Consider the following 23735-nt stretch of genomic DNA (forward strand, 5'->3'; position numbering starts at 1 on the left):
CACTCTCTCGCATCAAACTAGCCCAACCCACAGACTTATCCTCCCTCTCCCTTCTCTAACTCCAGACTCACTTCTTAACAACTCTAACTCCTCCCCTTGGGTTCCTATTGGTTAATCATTTTACACTTAGTTAACCCTTTCCTTATGACCTAGTATGATGCCATACACCTAGGAGGGCAAACGCCACAGGCCAAATTAAATATTTTATGGGGGGGAGACGCCTAGGTATTTAAATATTGGCACATATTCCTACACCCACAGGTCTCAGGATGGTTACAACATAAAAACACAAAACACCACATGTTCAAATGGCATTAGATGTCAATCAGCCAAACGCAAGGTAATAAAGGTGCGGATTTCTTAGCTCCTAAAGCTGTATAATGGTTTTCCCGACCTTTCTATGAATTCTTTGATGGGAAGTGAGACTGGAGCTATGACTGAAGCTCTTTCCACATTCCACACACTGATAGGGTTTCTCCCCTGTATGAATTATGTGATGAGAAGTGAGAGAGGAGCTCTGACTAAAGCTCTTTCCACATTCCATGCACTGATAGGGTTTCTCCCCTGTATGAATTCTTTGATGAGAAGTGAGACTATTGCTGTGACTAAAGCTCTTTCCACATTCCATGCACTGATAGGGCTTCTCCCCTGTATGAATTCTTTGATGGGAAGTGAGAATGTACTTCTTCCTGAAGCTCTTTCCACATTCCACACACTGATAGGGTTTCTCCCCTGTATGAATTCTTTGATGGGAAGTGAGACTGAAGCTGTGACTGAAGCTCTTTCCACATTCTACACACTGAAAGGGTTTCTCCCGTGTATGAATTCGCTTATGGGAAGTGAGACCGGAGCTGTGACTGAAGCTCTTTCCACATTCTACACACTGATAAGGTTTCTCACCTGTATGAATTTTTTGATGGGAAGTGAGATGGGAGCTCTTCATGAAGCTCTTTCCACATTCCACACACTGATAGGGTTTCTCCCCTGTATGAATTCTTTGATGGCAAGTGAGATCACAGCTCTTCCTGAAGCTCTTTCCACATTCCACACACAGATAGGGTTTCTCCCCTGTATGAATTCTTTGATGGGCAGTGAGATGGGAGCTCTGACTGAACCATTTTCCACATTCCACACACTGATAGGGTTTCTCCCCTGTATGAATTCTCTGATGGGAGGTGAGACTGTGGCTGTCACTGAAGCTCTTTCCACATTCCACACACTGATATGGTTTCACCCCTGTATGAATTCTTTGATGTGAAGTGAGACTGCGGCTGTTACTGAAGCTCTTTCCACATTCCACACACTGATAGGGTTTCTCTCCTGTATGAATTCTTTGATGGCAAGTGAGATCGCAGCTCTTCCTGAAGCTCTTTCCACATTCCACACACTGATATGGTTTCTTTCCAATGAGATTTTGTTGATGGGAAGTGGAACGGGAGCTCTGACTGCAGCTTTCTCCACACTCTAAATTTTCACGTGGCTTCTCCTCTCTGGGGATTTTATCGTGGTCACCTTTGTTCTCGATTTCCGATTCATCACAATCTGCAATGCAGACAAAAAGGGTTAGAGCCTCAGAGAAGAACTGGAGGGAGTTTATTATGATATTCTGATGTGTTGTTGAATGTTGCTTTGTTTGATATAGAGTAGTGGTCAAAATTGCAGAAGCCTTTGGAGAAAAATTTCAGAGGCTTGATGGCTCAAAACTCTGCTTCTTTTGGAGTAATATTATAAAATTATATATCAATGGAAAGATAATTTAATTTAATCAAGAATGCAATTCAACAAAGTTTGTTTAACTACCCGTATTCCATCAAACATTATAGCGAAAAAACCAGAAAAAGGAAGCACAACTTGCTTAGGTTGACTTTTGTCAGTGTGTTACGTGATTGCTAACAAGTTGGTTGGTTTTCTGTCTTCTTTCATTTAGTCAGGTTGAACAACATAATAAAATTAAAGAAATAGCACAAAGAGTTGACGGGTCACCCAGAAAGCGATGTAAAATAGTACTATTAAGTGAACAGGGCTACAGTTATGAAGAAATTAGAAGAAAGATTGTGGAAAACATAACCAAAGCTGGCCTTTCTATATTTTTGAAGACGTATATGGAGACTCAGTCACTAAAAAATCAGACTGGTTAAGGCAGGAAAAGGTGCACAAAGGCAAGTGACGATCGAAGAATGGAGAGACTGTCCCTACATGACAGAAGAATATCATCTGGGTGTATACAAGATGACATGGTGCAATGTAATGTGAAGTTGAGTGCAAGGACTGGTCGAAATGTTAGAATTCTAAGGAAAAAGCCATTGTTATCTCTCAAGCAAAGCTTGAAAGACTAAACCCTTGTTAAGTGGACAGTGGAAGAATGGGACAGTGTTATTTGGAGGGATGAGACCCAAATCTCCTTGCTTGGTAGTGATGGCATGAAATACGCGAGGAGAAGAATCAGAGAACATTTACATCCTATTTGCATTACACCGACCGTGAAACACCCAGATAGTGTGATGATCTGGGGTTGTATGGCAGCAAAAGGCAGAATTTGCGTCATTAATGGAAATGGAAATGCCCCCAAATACATAAGGGAAATACCTTAGCCCAAACTGAAGCGTTCCACGGGTGATATTTTCCCTGATACTGAAGCATATATATATATATATATATATATATATATATATATATATATATATATATATAATTTATTTATTTATTTATTTATTTTTCTATTTCAACAAGATTCAGCTCCATGTCATGTTGCTGCTGTGTGCAAGCGGTGCTTTCAAGATAATTCTATTCTACTGCCAGAATGTCCTGGGAATAGCTCAGATTTTAACCCAATCGGAAATCTATGGGGCCGACTAAAGAAACTTGTTAATCAAAGGCAACCCAGCAATAAAGCCCAATTAATAGAGGCAATAATTCAGTCTTGGTTTCACATTCTCACAGCTGCAGAACTAAAAACTTCATGGGAAGGCATTGTAAGGCCGTAATTAAAGCTAATTAATTAATTATGTTAATTAATCAATTTTAATTAATTAAATTAATTAATTTTAATTAATTAAAACTCCTTCATGGATCACTGCCTTGCCATGGCGAAGGGGCTTAAATAACTCAGAGAAGCTATGAACTATGCCATGCAGGGCCACCCAAGATAGACAGGTCATAGTGGAGAGTTTTGACCAAACGTGATCCACCTGGAGCAGGAACCGGCAAGCCACTCCAGTATCCCTGCCAAGAAAACTCCATGGACAAAGACAACAGGCATATAAAAGTTATGACGCTGGAAGATGAGCCCCTCAGGTCGGAAGGTGTCCAACATGCTACTGAGGAAGAGCGGAGGACAAGAACAAGTAGATTCAGAGCTGATGAAGCAGCTGGGCCAAAGCAGAAAGGACGCTGAGTTGCGGATATGCCTGGAAGCGAAAGGAAAGTCCAATGCTGTAAAGAAAAATATTGCATAGGAACCTGGAATGTAAGAACCATGAACTTGGATGTGGTCAAAAATGAGATGGCAAGAATATTGACATCCTGGGCATCAGTGAACTAAAATGGAAGGGAATGGGCAAATTCAGTTCGGATGACCATCATATCTACTACTGTGGGCAAGAAACCCATAAAAGAAATGGAGTGGCCCTCATAGTCAACAAAAGAGTGGTGAAAGCTGTACTGGGATGCAATCTCAAAAATGATAGAATGATCTCGATACGAATCCAAGGCAGACCTTTTAACATCACAGTAATCCAAGTTTATGCACCAACCACTGATGCTGAAGAAACTGAAATTGACCAATTCTATGAAGACTTACAACACCTTATAGAAGTGACACCAAAGAAGGATGTTCTTCTCATTATAGGGGATTGGAATGCTAAAGTAGGGAGTCAAGAGATAAAAGGAACAACTGGCAAGTTTGGCCTTGGAGTTCAAAACGAAGCAGGGCAAAGGCTAATACAGTTCTGCCAAGAGAACAAGCTGGTCATCACCAACACTCTTTTCCAACAACACAAGAGACGACTCTACACATGGACATCACCAGATGGGCAGCATTGAAATCACATTGATTATATTCTCTGCAGCCAAAGATGGAGAAGCTCTATACAGTTAGCAAAAACAAGACCTGGAGCTGACTGTGGCTCAGATCATCAGCTTCTTATAGCAAAATTCAAGCTTAAACTGAAGAAAGTAGGAAAAACCACTGGGCTGGTAAGATACAATCTAAGTCAAATCCCTTAAGAATACACAGTGGAAGTGAGGAACAGGTTTAAGGATTTAGATTTGGTGGACAGAGTGCCTGAAGAACTGTGGATGGAGGCTCGTAACATTATACAGGAGGCAGCAACGAAAACCATCCCAATGAAAAGGAAATGCAAGAAAGCAAAGTGGCTGTCCAATGAGGCCTTACAAATAGCGGGGGAGAGAAGGCAAGCAAAATGTGAGGGAGATAGTGAAAGATACAGGAAATTGAATGCATATTTCCAAAAAATAGCAAGGAGAGACAAGAAGGCCTTCTTAAACGAGCAATGCAAAGAAATGGAGGAAAACAATAGAATGGGAAAAACCAGAGATCTGTTCAAGAAAATTGGAGATATGAAAGGAACATTTCGTACAAAGATTACTGTAATAAAAGACAAAAGTGGAAAGGACCTATCTGAAGCAGAAGATATCAAGAAGAGGTGGCAAGAATACACAGAGGAACTATACCAGAAAGAAATGGATGCCTCGTATACCCCAAGTAGTGTGGTTGCTGACCTTGAGCCTGACATCCTGGAGAGTGAAGTCAAATGGGCCTTAGAAAGCACTGCAAATAACAAGGCCAGTGGAAGTGATGGTGTTCCAGCTGAACTATTTAACATTTTAAAAGATGATGCTGTTAAGGTGGTACACTCAATATGCCAGCAAATTTGGAAAACTCAGCAGTGGCCAGAGGATTGGAGAAGATCATGTGGAGAGAGGCTCAGAACTCACAGGGTTAAGAGTTCTGAGTGACGTCTCACATTTTGAGGCGGGGTTTTAGAACACTGAGGGGAGTGTTTTACTGTGCCTCAGACAGTGTGTGTTTGCTCCGTTCCAAGAAAGGAGCAAGATGTGCGCTCTGTCGCCAGGCAGGAGATTTATAGCTGTTGTGTTGTGCTAAGGAATAAAGACTTTAAAGATAAGGAGACAGCCTGCGTTTCAGCCTGAGTTATTGCCCTCACACGAACGACGTTCCTGCTTCTGTTCCGCTGTGTTTACTTGCTGCTGGAGTCAAAGGTCTTTGGGGGAAGATCAGAGTCGCGCAGAGAAGTGTGCCGGACGCCATTGGGCTCCATAGATCAGTCTACATCCCAATCCCAAAGAAGGGCAGTGCCAAAGAATGCTCCAACTACCGCACAATTGCACTCATTTCACACGTTAGCAAGGTTATGCTTAAAATCCTACAAGGCAGGCTTAAGCAGTATGTGGACCGAGAACTCCCAGAAGTGCAAGCTGGATTTAGAAGGGGCAGAGGAACCAGAGACCAAATTGCAAACATGCGCTGGATTATGGAGAAAGCTAGAGAGTTCCAGAAAGACATCTACTTCTGCTTCATTGACTATGCAAAAGCCTTTGACGGTGTCGACCACAGCAAACTATGGCAAGTTCTTAAAGAAATGGGAGTGCCTGATCACCTCATCTGTCTCCTGAGAAATCTCTATGTGGGACAAGAAGCTACAGTTTTAACTGGATATGGAACAACTGACTGGTTCAAAATTGGGAAAGGAATACGGCAAGGCTGTATATTGTCTCCCTGCATATTTAACTTATATGCAGAATTCATTGTGGGAGCCAGGAAGTCATGGCAAAGGCTTGTAGCGCCACCTGGTGCCTTGCTGACCTCGGTGACCAGCATGTCCGTGCCTTACAATGTATTAGAATGTATTGACCTTAAAAGGAGTTGTATTTCCTCTGAGCAGTGATTGACCAATGGGGCGAGGGGGGGGGGAGCCATGACCGGATGAGGTAACGTGAGACATTGGAATGCAGCCATGCGGCTGGGGAGAACAAAGGATAATAAAAAGTGACCGGAGAGGAGAAGAAGTCTGAACGAGCTGCCCTCCGTCCATGGAAATATTGCTGGCTCTCTGTGTCTTTATTTTATGCTAAACAAGCGCCATTTGCAACGGCTGGCTTCGTCAATTCATCATGCAAAAGGCTGGGCTGGATGAATCCCAAGCCAGAATTAAGATTGCCGGAAGAAATATCAGATATGCAGATGACACAACCTTGATGGCAGAAAGTGAGGAGGAATTAAAGAACCTTTAATGAGGGTGAAAGAGGAGAGCGCAAAATATGGTCTGAAGCTCAACATCAAAAAAATGAAGATCATGGCCACTGGGCCCATCACCTCCTGGCAAATAGAAGGGGAAGAAATGGAGGCAGTGAGAGATTTTACTTCCTTGGGCTCCATGATCACTGCAGATGGTGATAGCAGTCACGAAATTTAAAGATGCCTGCTTCTTGGGACAAAAGCAATGACAAACCTAGACAGCATCTTAAAAAGTAGAGACATCACCTTGACAACAAAGGTCCGTATAGTTAAAGCTATGGTTTTCCCAGTAGTGATGTATGGAAGTGAAAGCTGGACCATAAAGAAGGTTGATCGCCGAAGAATTGATGCTTTTGAATTATGGTGCTAGAGGAGACTCTTGAGAGCCCCATGGACTGCAAGAAGATCAAACCTATCCAATCTTAAGGAAATCAGCCCTGAGTGCTCACTGGAAGGACAGATCCTGAAGCTGAGGCTCCAATACTTTGGCCACCTCATGAGAAGAGAAGACTCCCTGGAAAAGACCCTGATGTTGGGAAAGATGGAGGGCACAAGGAGAAGGGGATGACAGAGGACGAGATGGTTGGACAGTGTTCTCGAAGCTATGAGCATGAGTTTGAGCAAACTGCGGGAGACAGTGGAAGACAGGAGTGCCTGGCGTGCTCTGGTCCCTGGGGTCACGAAGAGTCGGACACAACTAAGCGATTAAAAAACAACGACATTAAAAGGTAAAGGTAAAGGTACCCCTGCCCGTATGGGCCAGTCTTGACAGACTCTAGGGTTGTGCGCCCATCTCACTTAAGAGGCCAGGGGCCAGCGCTGTCCGGAGACACTTCCGGGTAACGTGGCCAGCGTGACAAAGCTGCATCTGGCGAGCCAGCGCAGCACACGGAAACGCCGTTTACCTTCCCGCCAGTAAGCGGTCCCTATTTATCTACTTGCACCCGGGGGTGCTTTCGAACTGCTAGGTTGGCAGGCGCTGGGACCAAGCAACGGGAGCGCACCGCGCTGCGGGGATTCGAACCGCCGACCTTTCGATCGGCAACCCCTAGGCGCTGAGGCTTTTACCCACAGCGCCGCCCGCGTCCCAGACATTACTCCACAGAAAAGTGGTGTTATGAGCCATCAAACCTCAGAAACACACTTTCCACAAATGGTTTCCACAATTTTGGCCACCAGTATAAGTTGCTCATTTTAAGTTAATGTTCTTTTAATATGGGATCAGAATATTATTATTGATGTTTCATGATTATATATGTGTTGGAAGCCGCCCAGAGTGGCTGGGGCAACCCAGTCAGATGGGCAGGGTAGAAATAAAAATGTCAGCTTTGTTCAGGAGCTGAAAGAGGCTGGAATGTATGAAAGCAGGCAAAGAGAGATAAGGACACTGGAATGTGAGAGGGAGGAGGGGCAGCCGAGTGGCAGAGCTTCAGAGAACAAAGAGAAGGCAGCAGATAGCAAAGATCCACAAAATACGAATCTTAGCTCAGAAACAGAAGGGGAGAGGCCAGGAATAGCTAGCCCAAAAACTAGAAGGCGCGAAAAGGTCAGTGAGAGGAAGGGAAAGAGCAGACGCGAAAGGGTTTTTCCCCCTGTTGGAAGAAGAGGAAGGGGCGGAGTTTAGACTTGGCAACTGCAAACTTGGAAGTCAGACACGGAGTGAAAGAGCTCCGGAGTGATTTATGTGTTTGAGCAATAAACCCGAGATAATTACTGCCGGTGTCTCGCTTCTGTGGGAGAGCCAAGCCATTACAAAAAATTATTATTATTACTACAGTGGTACCTGTTCTGGAAAAAATTAAGTTTGTAAACCAAGGTAACACTGACTCATCCTCATCCTCATCACTGCTACTACTACCTGAGATTCCATAAGCCTAGCTCTTCTCTGGGGTGGATTTTGTTTGGCCCAGTCATGGTATCCCCTCCATCTCCAATGTCAGTCCTTGTTATGGCTTGGTCTCTCCCACAAACGTGAGACTGTTAATAATTTCAGATTTATTGCTAAAACAACAAACTTGGACGGAGCTCCTCTACTCTTCGTCCTCCCCACAAGATGGAGTTGCCCAGACTGAGCTCCTCCCCCTTCCCCAGCACGGAAGCCCCCACCTTCTCTTCCAGTATCTTTAGAGCGTCTCTGCCACTTTTCAGATCCTACGAGATTTGGCAGAGAATGCTTCCTGCATTCCAGCGTCTGACTCACTCCTGTAGCTCTCACACAGCTGTCTGTCACTCTGTCTCCCTTTTTCTTCTCCCCTTTGTTCAGAGCTCAGATGACAGTTCCTCTCCCCCTCCTCTCTGCCTTCCGCTGCTAACTCTCCTCTCCCTAGGCCTGCTTCTTCTCTGGCTGGCAGCACCTGGGCTTCGCTGCCATTCATCTCTTTGGTCAACCCAAGACTGACAGGAGCAAAAACAAAAACCTGAAACTACTTAGCTTTCCTAACAATTCTGAAACTGACATTGAAGATGGCCTGGGAAGTTCAGACCAGCCCAATCCTGGTAGAAAAAGGAATAATTTGAGGAAGGTTGTTCAAAGAAAAAACTGTAATTTACTCTTTATTGTGGGGGTGTTAGGTCCCCAGGTGTTATAGGGGGCGCTGTTGAGCTCTGTGAAAATATAAGAGGTTGGTCACATTGAGGTATTTTTTGAATTTCCAGGCAGATATGACGATCCCACAGGGAGCCTTACCAAGAGAGGCCACGATCCCACGATTCTCCTCCATGACGTCCTTATGCAGAGCTCTCTGGTCAGGCTCCAGCAACGCCCACTCCTCGTCCGTGAAACGAACAGCAACATCTTCAAAGCACAATGGACCCTAAAAGAAAAAGGGAAATGTCTTCCTCTGAGACAGCAGAAATATGATCTGCTACACAATGCTCTGTTGTATCCTTCCTGTTAATAATAATAATAATAATAATAATAATAATAATAATAATAATAATAATTTATTTATACCCCGCCCATTTGGCTGGGTTTCCCCAGCCACTCTGGGCAGCTTCCAACAAAACACCAGAATACAATAATCTATTAAACATTAAAAGCTTCCCTAAACAGGGCTGCCTTTAGATGTCTTCTAAAAGTTTGGTAGTTATTTTTCTCTTTGACATCTGGTGGGAGGGCGTTCCACAGGTTGGGTGCCACTACCGAGAAGGCCCTCTGCCTGGTTTCCTGTAACCTCACTTCTCGCAGTGAGGGAACCGCCAGCAGGCCCTCGGCACTGGACCTCAGTGTCTGGGCAGAACGATGGAGGTGAAGACGCTCCTTCAGGTATATTGGACCAAGGCCGTTTAGGGCTTTAAAGGTCAGCACCAACACTTTGAATTGTGCTCAGAAACGTACTGGGAGCCAGTGTAGGTCGTTCAAGACCGGTGTTATATCGTCTCGACGGTCGCTCCCAGTCACCAGTCTAGCTGCCGCATTTTGGATTAGTTGTAGTTTCAGGGTCAGCTTCAAAAGTAGCCCCACATAGAGCGCATTGCAGTAGTCCAAGCGAGAGATAACCAGAGCATGCACCACTCTGACAGGACAGTCCGCGGGCAGGTAGGGTCTTAGCCTGCGTACCAGGTGAAGCTGGTAGACAGCTGCCCTGGACACACAATTGACCTGTGCCTCCATGAACAGCTGCGAATCCAGAATGACTCCCAGGCTGCGCACCTGGTCCTTCAGGGGCACAGTTACCCCATTCAGGACCAGGGAGTCCCCCACACCTGCCCGCCTCTTGTCCCCCCAAAACAGTACTTCTGTCTTGTCAGGATTCAACCTCAATCTGTTAGCCGCCATCCATCCTCCAACTGCCTCCAGACACTCACAGAGGACCGTCAATGCCTTCACTGGTTCCGATTTGAAAGAGAGGTATAGCTGGGTATCATCCACATACTGATGAGTACCCAGGCCAAACCCCCTGATGATCTCTCCCAGCGGCTGCATGTAGATGTTGAAAAGCATGGGGGAGAAGACAGAACCCTGAGGCACCCCACAAGTGAGAGCCCAGGGGTCTGAACACTCATCCCCCACCACCACTTTCTGAACACGGCCCAGGAGGAAGGAGCGGAACCACTACATGACAGTGCCCCCAGCTCCCAGCCCCTCAAGACGGTCCAGAAGGATGTTATGATTGTTCAGAAACCACTCGCTGAATCACCTTGCCCAAGCATGGAAGATTTGAGACTGGGCGATAGTTAGCCATATTGGCAGCATCTAAAGATGGTTTTTTAATAAGCGGTTTGATAACCCCCTCTTTCAGCGGGTCTGGGAAGGCTCCCTCACAGAGAGAAGCATTCACGACCTCGCGAAGCCCATCGCCTAGCCCTTCCCGGCTAGCTTTTATAAGCCAGGATGGGCAAGGATCAAGGAGACAGGTGGTTGGTTTCACTCGTCCAAGCAGCCTGTCCACATCCTCGGAGGTAACAGATTGGAATTGATCCCATGCAACTTGACTAGACAGGACACTAGCACTCTCCTGCCCCGGCCCTGCTCCCACGGTGGAGTCTACCTCTTCCTGAATCTGAGCGACTTTATCTGCAAAAAACTTTGCAAAATCATTGCAGGAGATCATGTGCCCCATACTGGGCCCCGATGTAGCAGGTGGTTCCGCTAAATTGCAAACCACCTGAAAAAGTCTCCTGCTGCTGGTTTCTGCAGATGCAATAGAGGCAGCAAAGAAAGTCGTCTTCGCCGTTGCTACCGCCACTTGGTAGGCTCGGCATTGAGCTCTAACCCGTGTCCGGTCAGCTTCAGAATGAGTTATCCGCCACCAGCTCTCTAGCCGTCTCAGCGATTGTTTCATTGCCCTCAGATCCGTGGAAAACCACAGGGCTGTCCAGGCTCCATGCAATCGAAGAGGGCGCTTCGGAGCCAAACAGTCAATAGCCCTGGTTAACTCCGCATTCCAGCGGGCCACCAGGGAATCAGCTGAAAGGCCATCAACATGGGATAAAGCATCCCCTTCCACTCTCTGGAAACCATTTGGAGCCATTAAGTGGCGGGGGCGGACCATCCGAATCAGTCCCACCTCCCTGCAGAGGGGAAGGGTTGCGGAGAAGTCCAGTTGCACCAGGAAGTGATCTGACCATGGCACTGTAACCCCTCCTCCCCACCCACAAGGCCTGGGTTGCTGTGCGTAAGAGAAACCTGGTGGGCAAGCAGCGGCAAGGACAGGCCCATCTGCTTCATCCAACCAAGTCTCTGTTACACATGCCAGGTCAAGTCCTCCATCCATGATCAAGTCATGGATGGCAGTGGTTTTATGAATCATTGATCTGGCATTGCACAGCAGCACCTTCAGGTCATGTGGGTATCCCTTGCTGATTCTAGTATCCGTCCAGTCAGTACCAGACCCAGAGGCAGGGATAGTCCTCAAACAACGACTAAACCTGCCTCCTCTGTAATGACATGCTCTGGTCTTAACATCCATCCCACCCCCCACAAAAAAAAGTAATCAAAAGGGGGGGGAAGAAATTTTTTAAAAAGATTTTAAAAATTTTAAAAAACATATTAAAACATTTTTAAAAGAGCATTGTGCCGCTCCAAGGCCTCCTGGCCAGCAGGAGCAGCAGCAGCAACCGTCCTTATGAGGCTTCAGGCCCCGCCCTGGGCCAGGTGATGAGTGGCAGGAGCAGGGCCCTCAGGCACTCACACAGGGGAGTTGTTTCAGTAGGATTGCTTTGCTGCGCATTTTAATTCTGGATGCTTATTTTATTCTAAGTTTTAATTATGGGTATTCATCTTTGTGCAAATAGGTGGTACTCCACTTTGTGTTTTCCAAGTCATTCTGCCTAGAATTCCAGTTTGCCTGATGGAAGGGTCCACTTTCTCCTCTCCTCCTGAGCTGTTCTGGGGAGTTCCCTCCCAATGCCCTAGAGCCAAATTCAAGGGGTTCATAGGGGCATAGAGCGGGAGGAATGGGGGCAGGCCCCATTTTGCAGCCAATGGGGCTGGTTAGGTGAATCCAGGCCACTATTTGTTCTCATTTGTCCACTTCTTAGAAATCAATCTGAGCATTCAGTGATCAATCTAGAAATAAAATAAGCCTCTGTTGGATGGCCATCTGTCTTGGATGATCTAGCAGAGATTCCTGCATTGCAGGGGGTCTCCTGGCTCTGAGAGACAAGCAGGGAGGGTGGCTTCTGGCAAAAGGAGAGGGAGCCACCTGTGGCTCCTCCTTCTCCTGACTCACCTCTGCCTCTCGACCTTCCTCTCCCACTCGCCTCCTTCCTCTTCTGCCTTTGATTCTGCACTGCATTCTGCCACAGAGTCTCCCAGCTCACTAAGCCCTGTTACCCCTTTAGCTTCTGACATCTCCTCTTCCCAGGCTTATCCCTCTTCCCCTCTGACCGCTCATCCTTCCTCCACCTCCACTTCTTGGGCTCTGAGCCGTCTTCCCTTCCTGGTTCCCCAGCTGCTTCCTCCCACCATTCCTCTGTGCCCAACCAGCCCATGACATTGCTCCATCCCTCGGCCTCTGTCGCCACAAGGCAGCTTCCCCATACCTGATCTGGTTCCACAGCCACTGCTTCCCTTCTGCCCCCATGAAAAGACGGATCAGGAAGTCTTGCCGGCATCATTCTGTCACCTGCAAAAGATAAAAGGTAAACAGGAAGCCAGGAGTGTCTGCTTCTCTCACAGGTGAAACAGGGCATCTCTAACTGCAGATGGGCCTTTGAGAAAGCCTTACCTGCTGAGAGCATTTGGACGTTTGTGTCCATTTCATATGTTTGTTGTGCAGAAATACATCTCCCCTCCTCTGGACCCTTCTTCCCAACAGTCTCCCTCCAAAACAAGATGAAAAGAACCCCCAGATGAGTTGGAAAACCAACGGAATGAGAGAAAAACCACCTTCCTCCTTACCCAGTGGCCTCTCTCTGGCGTCCAACGGAGGCTTCTCTGTCTCACAGGAATCCAGGTCCATTTCCGCAAAGAGATCCTTTCCGTGAGAAAGAAACAAGGATTCAAAACACAGAATGGTGAGAAAGACTGCGAGATCTCATTCAATAGATGCTTTCCCAGAAAACGGATGGGCCATCAGCAGACCATTATGGGATGTTCTTTGTCCTGTTTGGAGCCCCTTGGGAGTATCCAGAGGAAAGTCTCTCTCACCTGCTTTCTCTCCTCTGCCTGACTCAGGAGGAAACCTTCGGCCAGGGCCACCGCCTGGGAACTGGTCTCTGCTCCGCATTCCCTCACCCAGCTCTCCATCTCCGAGGGAAGGACAGCCAGGAACTGCTCCAAGATCACCAGGTCCAGCATCTCAGCTTTCGTGTGCCTTTCCGGCTTCAGCCACTGGTGGCAAAAGTGGTAGAGTCGGCTGCAAACCTCTCGGGGTCCTTTGGCCTGCTGGCAGCAGAACTGCCTCATCTGCTGGCTCTGCACCTCTGAGCAGAGGGTGTCCTCCTCACCCAGGATCTTCTGCACTGGGTTTTCCCAGAACCCCCCACTGCTCCCAGTTTGGCTGCCATGGCCTCTTCCTGCTTCGGGACCAGCTGAATCTTGCTCATCCATCTGTGCTCTCAGGAAGCCTTTGAGAGATCGGAAGGAACCCTTTGGTCTTCTGACAAGTTCTGTCCGTCTTAATGAGAGGCCCTAGCAAATCCTACAAACCAAATACATTGTTCTGTTACAGAATTGGGAGGACGGGGGGGGGAATGGTTCCCTGAGCAAGCATGGATGAGTCTTGCTGGGAACCAGGGCTGGACTGCACCGCATCCCAGACCATGAGCTATCTTTTTGAAAGGAAAGAGGAGGAAGAGGAGAAGAAATAAGTCTCTAGCCTTCTAGCCACGCAAAATGTGGAGGCAACTGAAGGGATTTCTGGGAGATTAATCAACCTGGTTTCTGCAGCCTTCTAGTCAATGCATGAAGTCAGAACCAACTGACAAGGGAGTCATTTGTGGGTCTAGTGGGGGTCCTCACCCGGGGGTCCTCAGGAGTTGCTCCCCCCCTCCCCTGCTTCTGTCTCCTTTTCTTGTACTTGGACTCTCTGCCGCTCTCCAGACAGACTCCTGGGGTGGAGTCCCTTTTTATTTGCTCTGAGGGACAGGTATGTATCTGACCAACCCCCTAAAGGCCAAGTGGGAAAAGCCAAAGACATCTCCCTTAAAATTTAGGCGGGTGATTTTTATTTTTATTTTTATTTTTATTATTCTGTTAGATAGCTTAACACACACACAGCCATTGATGCTAAAGTCCCTGCAGGTTCGGTGAGTAGCAGCGCCCATTTCCGGCTGCTTTGCCAGCAACAATCCCTTTGGGACAGAGAGGACGTGGTCCTGGGATGCCCTGCTCTGGGTGCGAGGGGATTGCTGCAGTGGCCTCCGTGGGGAGCTGCCCTGGGAGACAACTGGGAAACTGGTCCGCAATGCAGCAGCCAGACTCTGGGCTGGGATCCCTCTCTTTATTCCTGGCCTTTCCTGGGGAGGGGGCTAGTCCACCTCCTCGTCCAGCTTTGGAAAACCATTTGCACATGTTTCCTCTGTTGTGCAATGAGGCTGAGCGATGTCACACAGAGTTAAAGTCCCAGGGACTCCTTTCTTTAAAGAAGGGAGATATTTTCTGAAAGGGGGGGTGGAGGGCCAGATGAGTTTGGGATCCTCTGATCTGCAGGAAGGAGAGCGTGGCAGACCTGGCCCCTCCCGGATCAGGCCCCCCAGGCATCCTCCCCTGCTGCAGCCCTGGGACCCCCCCCCCCCGTCTCCCCACTGCACCCTCTGGGGGGAGAGAGAGGAGACTCACCAGATCCCAGGAGGGGACAGCGAGGCAGCCCTTGCAGGAGAGACCCCAAAGCAAGGAAAGGACTGGGGAGGGAGGGGCCCTGGCTCTGGAGGACCTGCCCCCCCTTGCTTCCTGTCCTCTCTAGGAAGGCAGCTCACTTCCCTTTAACCCTTGCCAAGCCGAGTCCCTCCAGCTCAGCCCTCTCTCACTTGGCAGAACCTCAGATTCTTATTATTTTTTATGGATTAAGGGGGCAGCTGCCCCCCTGGCTACGCCCATGCCCAGATATCCTTTGGGGGGGGAGGCTCTTGGCTGGACTCTGAGCATCTCCTTCTGTTGGCCAGAAACCAGAGGAAGAGCTTGCAGGGAAAAGGGCTTTGCAGGAGGCAAGGAAGCTCCTCCTAGAATTCAGGAGTGGAGAGATAGGAGGGGATCCCAGGGTCATCTAGTCCAACTGAAGCCTTAGTTTACCGGGGATTCATTTCCCGCTTGCCCCAGGACCGAGGAGAGAACAAAAGCACCAGGGAAGCAACTTCTTCTTCGGAGAAAAGAGTTTTGTTGAGATCTGCGCAGAGGCAGCCCGTGGAATACTTTCCAAAGACTGGCGGCCCCAATACACGTAAACAAGCATTCTTATACCTGAGAGCATACACCCGTCTTCCCAATCCCCCCAATCAGCTGGCAAGGTTATAACTTATTACCTTATATGGATAGCTAAGCCCCCCTCCCTTTCTTCTCTTGCGTTACTGAAGCAAGAAGCATGAAACAAGAAGCAGCTTCTGGCTTGCAGAACTGAAGCAATTGCGGTTTTTGCTAGCTGCTTTACCACAACTGCAGAAGTTAGTTTGGGTGCAGATAATATTGAGTTTAACCCCTCCTTCTCCCTTCACAACCCCCAGCAATGCAGGAATCTCAGCTAAAGCATCCGTGGCAGATGGCCGTCCGATCTTTGCTCAGATACCTCCAAGGAAGGAGAGTCCACCACCTCCCAAGGGAGACCTTTCCCCTGCCCAACTGCTCTTAGATGTCCCTCAAGGCAGCGGGTCCTGAGTTCTAGTCCTGCTGAAACAATCGCACTGGCTGCCAAGGAGGAACCAAGTAAATTTCAAAATAAATCCTATTCTCATCATAAATGAGTAATGCTTTCTCATGCATGCTTTTTATGCTAATAAAATGCTTAATTGCTAATTCAATGGACTGAAAATGGATTGTTGTTATTTTTATGTTTAGGGAAGCTTTTAATATTTGATGGACTATTGTATTTTAAAATTTTGTTGAAAGTCGCCCAGAGTGGCTGGGGAACCCAGCCAGGTTGGCGGGGTATAAATATATTATTATTATTATTATTATTATTATTATTATTATTATATGATTAGGAGAGTGTTCTCCTTTCGAAAGAGGCAGGTGGAATCTCCACTGTTGCTAATAGCATAACATTGAAAGGCTAGGGAAATATGGGGAGCCCTAGAGCATCTGCTTGGCATGCAGAATGTCCCAGGGTCAACCCCTGACATCTCCTACAAGGGCTGGACGAAATCCCTGCCTGAAACTCTGGGGAGCTGCTGCCAGTCAGTGTAGGCCAGGGGTCCTCCAACTATGTCCCGTGGGCCGAATCCAGCCCTCCAGGGTTGTGAATCTGGCCTGCACGGCCATTTCAGAACCCGCCAAGTGTCTGAGGCTGAAAGCATCTCGCCACCCGCTCAGTCAGTCCCCATGCTGCGCTGAGGTATAGCACCGGTCTTGAAAGACCTACATTGGCTCCCAGTATGTTTCCGAGCACAATTCAAAGTGTTGGTGCTGACCTTGAAAGCACTAAATGGCCTCGGTCCTGTATACCTGAAGGAACGTCTCCACCCCCATCGTTCTGCCTGGACATGGAGGCCCAGTGCTGAGGGCCTTCTGGCGGTTCCCTCATTGCGAGAAGCAAAGCTACAGGGAACCAGGCAGAGGGCCTTCTCGGTAATGGCGCCCACCCTGTGGAACGCCCTCCTATCAGATGTCAAAGTGATAAACAACTACCTGAGATTCAGAAGACATCTTAAGGCAGCCCTGTTCAGGGAAGTTTTTAATGTGTGACATTTTAGTGTATTTTTGGTCGCTGTGGAAGCCGCCCAGAGTGGCTGGGGAAACCCAGCCAGATGGACGGGGTACAAATAATAAATTATTATTATTATTAGGTAAACGCTACCAGTGTTGGTGCTGCTTTCCCCCACCGCCAGCCTCAAAACCAGGTCGGGGAGTAGCGCGAAGGTGTCGCACGCCTTCCCGCTGCCCCCCAAGCCTGTGGGGCTGGCGGTGGGGGAAAGCGCTGCTTTCCCCCACCGCCAGCCTCAAAGACTAGACTCTCCTGGCTTCAGCGAAAGCAGCGCAAAGCCTCCGGAGCGCAGGATTCAGAGGCTTCGGGTTGCTATCGCTGAAGCCAGGGAGCCTGCATTCGCTCCATAGGACGTACACACATTTCCCCTTAATTTTGAGAAGTTGAGAAGAACTGACAGTCTAACGTTTGCTGGAGCCAGAACAAGACCTCTTGCTCCAGGTGATGCAGAGCTGCCAGGAAGCTGCCTTTTAAAAAAGTAATACTTTGAGCCCGTAGTTCAATTTCCCAGCAGCTCCCCTTGCCCCGGAGACACTTCTAGCATTTCATCTCCTCTACCTGTGGCATTGTTCAGCAGTGGGGAAAGTGACCTCTTCACACCAGATGTCCATTTGGTATGGTCCTTTCCAGGTTTTTGCCTGCTCATTGTGTTTGTCTTTCATTTGTTCTCGTCTGTGTGTTGCCAGTAGACGCCACAATTCTGTGGGTACTCTAGGTGGTGCAGAAAGCACCTAGAAGCTCCCTAGAGGTTGAAGTGCAGATCAAACTTATGTTTTGCGCTCTATTAATTCCAGTTAGCAGTACTGGGGGTGGTTCAGATTCTGGGGCAGTGCTTTTGGCCATCAGAGGGTGTTACAGGGCCAGCCTACTTTCCCTTTAAAGACAATTGGGTCTCCAGCTGGTTTTGGATTACAACTCCCATCATCCCTAACTAGCAGGACCAATGGGGAGGGATTATGGGAACTGTAGTCCGGGAGTTGCTGGAGACCCAAGTTTGGCCCGTAAGGATTGGACCTGTCCACATTTGTATTTTCTTGTATTTTGTTTTCCTCCTTTGTGCGTTGTTTTTTTTTTTTTTAAGAGGGCAAATTGAAAGAGAAATTGTATGGTAAGTTGCGGAATAATAAAAGGTTGCGTTTGAAAAACACAAACAAACCTGGGGGGTGGCCTTGTAATCATTTTACACTTAGTTAACCCTTTCCTTATGACCCAGTATGATGTCACACACCTAGGAGGGCTAACGCCACATACCTCCCCCCTTAAGAAGATTGACTCAGGAGGGATAACTTAACCTACCGTATTTTTCGCTCTATAACACGCACCTGACCATAAGACGCACGTAGTTTTTAGAGGAGGAAAAGAAGAAGAAAATATTCTAAACAAAACAGTGGATGTATGATTTTTGTGGTTCATGCTGTGGCCACAGACATGTGATCTGATGGTGAATTTGGGGTGACCCAGTGCAAAAATCCTGAGGATCCATGTGGATCCGTGCTTTGTGACCACGTTTTAAGTGGGGAGGGAAGGAAAAGCACTCAAGGGACAAGGAACACTCGTGGGGTGGGTGGAGAAGGATCTTTTCGGCGAGCTGAGCGGGGAGGAGGGAGGGAAAGAGCACTGTTGCTTTAAAGGTATACTTAAGGTATTTGCCCTGTGCCTGGGGTTTTTTCCATTTAACAGTTTGCCGCCTTTTCCTTCCGCTCCTTGTTTTGAGGCAGAATAGATTTGAGCAAGTGAGGAGGACTTGGATTGCAGGGGATTCGCCATTAGCTGTGTAAAAGTGCTCCTCCTTGCAGCCTTCTACTTTGTTTGTACACGTGGCTACTAGTATCAGGTTCAGTTTGAGTGATAAGCAGCCACCAGCAGCAATAGAATGGAGCACAAAAAAGCGGTAGGGGCACTAGGACCCAGACAATGCTCAAATCTATCCTGCCTGAAAACAAGCTGCAGAAGTAAAAAAGCACCTCCAGCTCCCATCCCCAGCGGATCAGCTGAGACAGCGGGGGATTTGCATAGTTTTCCCCTCTCCCTCATCCCATGCCTTCCCCAGCCTTTTTTTTTTTTTTACTTCCTGGTTTTCACTGCGCTCATGGCTCAGAGCTCGAGGTTGGGGTTTTTTTCGCTGCTGGTTGCTTAATTTTTTCCCTTCCCGATCCAACCCCTCCTGTGCCTTGCCGTCCCTCTCCAGCCTCATTGCTCCGTTTAGAGAGCGCGTGGACCTTTGCTAGCTGAGGCTGCAGCAGCTGTTGCTGGCTACGCAACGCTTTTAAAAGCGCCTGCTGGCGTTTAACCACCTGACTCCTTCCGGCTCGATATGGCTCCCGTCTGTCCCTCCTCCTGTGTAAGCGGCTGCTGCCCGCTTTGCTGCCATGGCTCTCCTTCCCTCCCTCCTCCCCAGCTCCTCCGTAGGTTGCTTTAAAGCAAGCAAAGTGAGGACAGACGCTTTGCTTGACTGACGGCAGCCAGGGCTCCAGTCCAGTGCATTCGCTCTGTAACACGTACAGGCATTTTCCCTTACTTTCTAGGAGCAAAAAAGTGCGTGTTATGGAGCGAAAATTACAGTAGTTATTCTCCTGATCAATCAGCATTACATATCTAATGCAAATAAACATTTACTAATCTGTTATTACACCCTTCACATCCCACATAACATTGGTACATCTATTACTTTGTTCTGGCAAAATATACATTTATACATAAAACCTGATATATCTTAGGTATTCAGTTAACTACAGAAAAATTATAACTGTGCACTGGTTAACTTTCAACCGCAGGTCTTTTTGATAAGGCATCTGGAATGGTGTTCAGGGACCCTTTTACATTTTTAATTGTAAAATTAAAGTCTTGCAGCGATAGGGCCCACCTCATCAACTTACTGTTCTTCATTGTTCTCAACCACAGCAAGGGTGAATGGTCAGTACATAAGCTAAAAGTTCGGCCCCAGATGTACGGCTTCAGTTTCTGTAATGCCCACACGATGGCAAGGCATTCCTTCTCGATGGTCGAAAATGTCTTTCCTTTGGAAGTAATTTCTTGCTTATGAAGGTGATCGGACGCAGGTCGTCCTTCTCTAAGTGTTGACACAGTATGGCCCCGATCCTGGCATTAGAGGCATCGGTGAAGACGGTGAACTCACGATCATAATTAGGAGCAACAAGGACTGGTCCTGACGTCAAGGCGCTTTTTAAGGCATCAAAGGCCTGCTGACACGCTGCTGTCCATTTAACCTTATCTGGCTCCTTCTTCCGAGTTAGGTCAGATAAAGGCGCTGCTAACTCACTAAATTTTGGAATAAATTTTCGATAATAACCGGCTAGTCCTAGGAAAGCTCTTTATTCTTGGAGGTAGGGGTAGGCCATTTTGAAATGGCTTCTACCTTTGTCTCTAAAGGTTTCATCACTCCTCCTCCCAAAATGTGTCCCAGATATTGAATAATCGAGCCCCCTATCTGGCATTTGCTAGCTTTGATGGTTAAGCACGCCTCTTTAATTCGCTGTAGCACTATCCCTAAGTGCTCTTTGTGTTTATCCCAAGTTGGACTGTACACAGCAATATCGTCTAAATAAGCAACTGTGAACCCTCGTAATCCGTTCAGGATTTTGTCCACCAGTCGCTGAAAAGTGGCTGGCGCATTCTTTAAACTCAAACAGCCCTAAGCGACTTCTAAACACAGTTTTCTCCTGGTTCCTAGGGTCCATTTTTACTTGATAGTATCCCTTTGTTAAGTCTAAGCAGGTGATGTAATGACACTGGCCTATAGCTTCGATCAGGTTATCTAAATGTGGCATTGGATATGCATCTGCTTTAGTGACATGGTTCAGCTTCCTATAATCCAGGCAAAATCGGATAGATCCCTCAGGTTTGTCTAACAACACTTTGGATGCTACCCAGGGGCTTTCCAAAGGGGTTATGATCCCTGCCTTCAAGATCTCCCTTACCTCATTGCTAACTTTCCCCACATATTCTCCTGTTATCCTATAGGGGGTTACAGCAATGGGCTCAGCATCCCCGGTGTCGATATGATGTACAACTAACTCCCTTAGCTCTACCTGGAGTATTACTGAAAATTTCCTTATCATACCAGGTTTTCTGCTTTGTTTGGGCTGCCTCAAAACAATTAATTAAATCAGCATCCTCTTTCTGTTCTTGGGCCAAACTAGGTTTTTGGTTTTTTGTAAAAGGAACCAGCAGGGCTTCATTTCTCCCCTCAGAGATCTGTTCCTCAGCTCAGGTCTCCTTTGGCAACAGTAGCATTCCCCTCAGCATTGGGTGACTGTTGACCCCCCTTGGAGTGAGTAACTACAAAAGAACTCTGTTCATGCTCTAAGAGATCCCATCCGATCAGCACAGCAGTGGGAATCTCCTCAGAAATGGCAACCTGCCACTGTCCTGACCAATCTTGGAACTTAACATGGATCTCTGCAACAAGTAATACCTCAGGCTGCTTTGAAATTCCTTTTAATTGCATAACTTTCCCTGGAATTATTTTGGTGGGACAGATTATCTCTGAGTGGACAATAGTGACTTGCGAGCCTGTATCTTTTAACCCTAGAAATCTCCTCCCTTCAATCCAAATAATTTCCCCAGCATTTTTCAAGATTGTCTTGTTTAATGGCATAGCAATGTGCCACTTTAGCCTCCACCACTTCAGCAGGCTTCGGCCTATCCTGACTAGCTTGGCTCTCCTCAGCTGCTTTGATACAATATGTCTTTTTTGGAGGGCTAATATTGACAGACTTTCCCCCTCCAGCTCTACAATTAAACTTTTTGTGGCCAAGTTTTCCACATCCCCAGCATTTCGGTTCTTTGGGATTTGTATAATTTGTTTTCCACCCTTTCTCCTCAGTGAGACTGGTCTTTGCTTGGGCCTTGTCATTTTGCCCTTTTGACAATGGCCTATTTCCCTTGTCTGTCTCTGAAGATGGGTTTCCCTTTGCCTGTTGGAATCTATTTCTGGTAGTCCCCCACACCAGTGTGGAGTAGTGGTTAAGAGCAGTGGACTCGTAATCTGGGGAACCGGGTTCGCGTCTCTGCTCCTCCACATGCAGCTGCTGGGGGACCTTGGGCCAGTCACACTTCTTTGAAGTCTCTCAGCCCCACTCACCTCACAGAGTGTTTGTTGTGGGGGAGGAAGGGAAAGGAGAATGTGAGCCGCTTTGAGACTCCTTAAAGGGAGTGAAAGGCGGGATATCAAATCCAAACTCTTCTTCTTCTTCTTCTTTCCCGCCAAAACTTGGTTCATCAAACCTATGGTCCCTTATTTCATTTATTCGGTCAGCTAAGTTAGCGGCTTCTTGAAGTGATCGAGGGTGTCTTTCCTTTATAAGATATTTTAATTGGCCGTTTATCATTTTATAAAATTGTTCCAGAGGAAACACTTCTCTGATTTTTGGAACGGAGTCTGCCCTCTCCTGTTCTAACCATTTTGTGAGGTAGTTTGAGATTTTAGCCCCAAACTGAGCGTATGTCTCCTCCCTCACTTTAGTCACACTTCTAAATTTCTTTCTCAGTTGTTCTAGGGTAATCCCAAACCTGGTATATATTAGTTGCTTAAACATATCAACATTTTTGGATTGGTCCTCAGTCATTTGGGCATAGATTTCAGCTAATGCACCACTTATTTTGGCTCTAAGTATCTTCATCTTATCTTCATCTTTCACTTGAAAATTTTGACAAACTCTTTCAAATGATATAATAAAAGCCTCAGGGCTATCTTTTTCCTTAAACACAGGAAAACGCTTTAAATCTACCTTCACTTGAGTTTGACTACTGGTGTTATTACTATTATTTTGATTTTCCATGGCTGCTAATTCCAGTTTCCTCATCTCCAGCTGAAATTACATTCTTTCACTCTCACTTTCCCTCTCCTGCTCAGCTCTCATTCTTTCGCTCTCCTGCTAAGCCCTAATTCTTTAGTTCTCACTTTAGGCTTTAATTCTTTCTATTTCTTGTACAGATCTAATCTTTTCTAATTCCAATTTATATTCTTGTTCTAACTTCCACTTTACAAAGTCTTCAGAGAATTTTGCACCTCCTGCCTCAGGTTGAATGTTAGTTACATTTTCTAAACACTGCTCTCCCCTCTGAGGATTTCCATTCTCCTCTCCTTCAGAACTTTCATAAGTTGTTTCCCTCACAGGGTTTCTTATCTTTTTGGGCAGCATAATGTATGAGTGAGAATTGTCAGTAAATTAACAAAATAAGAGAAATTTCCTCTCAGTACCGTTCCCTCTAGCTACGCTTCTCTCAAGACTCTGGTCCCAAAGTTCTGCTATGGGTTTTCTCTCTAACCCTTCAAGCTTACTTCCTCTGACCACAAGCCTAAACCCTCTGCCAGAACAGATTTTGAGCTCTCTTTTTCCTTGTTATTTTGGCTTTGTGGCTTACCTTGGGTATTTTACAACTACACACTCAGGCTAGGTAATCACTTCACAGATTTACCCTTCCCCCTCCAAGTGTATTGTTTTCCCCAACACAGGCGTATCTATCTGATCCCGCCTCAAACATATTGATTTGGATCCCACTGCTGCTGTCACATTTTTGGTGACTAGGCGCAACAATCTAAATATCCCACCACAGGGTATTGAATGGATCTCACAGGCGTATTGATGTTATTCCACCGCTGCCAACACTTTTGTGGCGTTCACACAGGGTCCCCA

At 47.0% G+C, this 23735-nt stretch overlaps 2 protein-coding genes across 12 annotated transcripts in view; both read right to left on the bottom strand.

Annotated features, from left to right (window-relative positions):
- Positions 1–23735, bottom strand: part of LOC128412207 (zinc finger protein 420-like) — a 378482-nt gene that overhangs the window by 113216 nt on the left and 241531 nt on the right. The window lies entirely within an intron of this gene.
- Positions 210–15096, bottom strand: LOC128412216 (zinc finger protein 883-like). The gene is made up of 6 exons (XM_053385091.1): positions 15003–15096; positions 13371–13863; positions 13122–13197; positions 12764–12846; positions 8964–9090; positions 210–1542 (listed from the first exon to the last, which is right to left on the bottom strand). The coding sequence occupies exons 2-6, from the start codon at positions 13770–13772 to the stop codon at positions 368–370; spliced, it is 1863 nt and encodes a 620-aa protein (XP_053241066.1). The 5' UTR covers positions 13773–13863; positions 15003–15096; the 3' UTR covers positions 210–367.

The sequence above is a fragment of the Podarcis raffonei genome, chromosome 4 (genome assembly GCF_027172205.1).
Source record: "Podarcis raffonei isolate rPodRaf1 chromosome 4, rPodRaf1.pri, whole genome shotgun sequence".
Taxonomy (NCBI): Eukaryota; Metazoa; Chordata; class Lepidosauria; order Squamata; family Lacertidae; genus Podarcis; species Podarcis raffonei.

Coding starts and splice junctions, on each gene's coding strand:
- LOC128412216 (XM_053385091.1), bottom strand. CDS start 13,772: ATGGATGAGCAAGATTCAGCTGGTCCCGAAGCAGGAAGAGGCCATGGC. Junction 9,091..12,763: donor TGGCTGTGGAACCAGATCAG/GTATGGGGAAGC, acceptor TTTTTCTTTTAG/GGTCCATTGTGCTTTGAAGA. Junction 1,543..8,963: donor TGGGATCGTGGCCTCTCTTG/GTAAGGCTCCCT, acceptor TCTGCATTGCAG/ATTGTGATGAATCGGAAATC.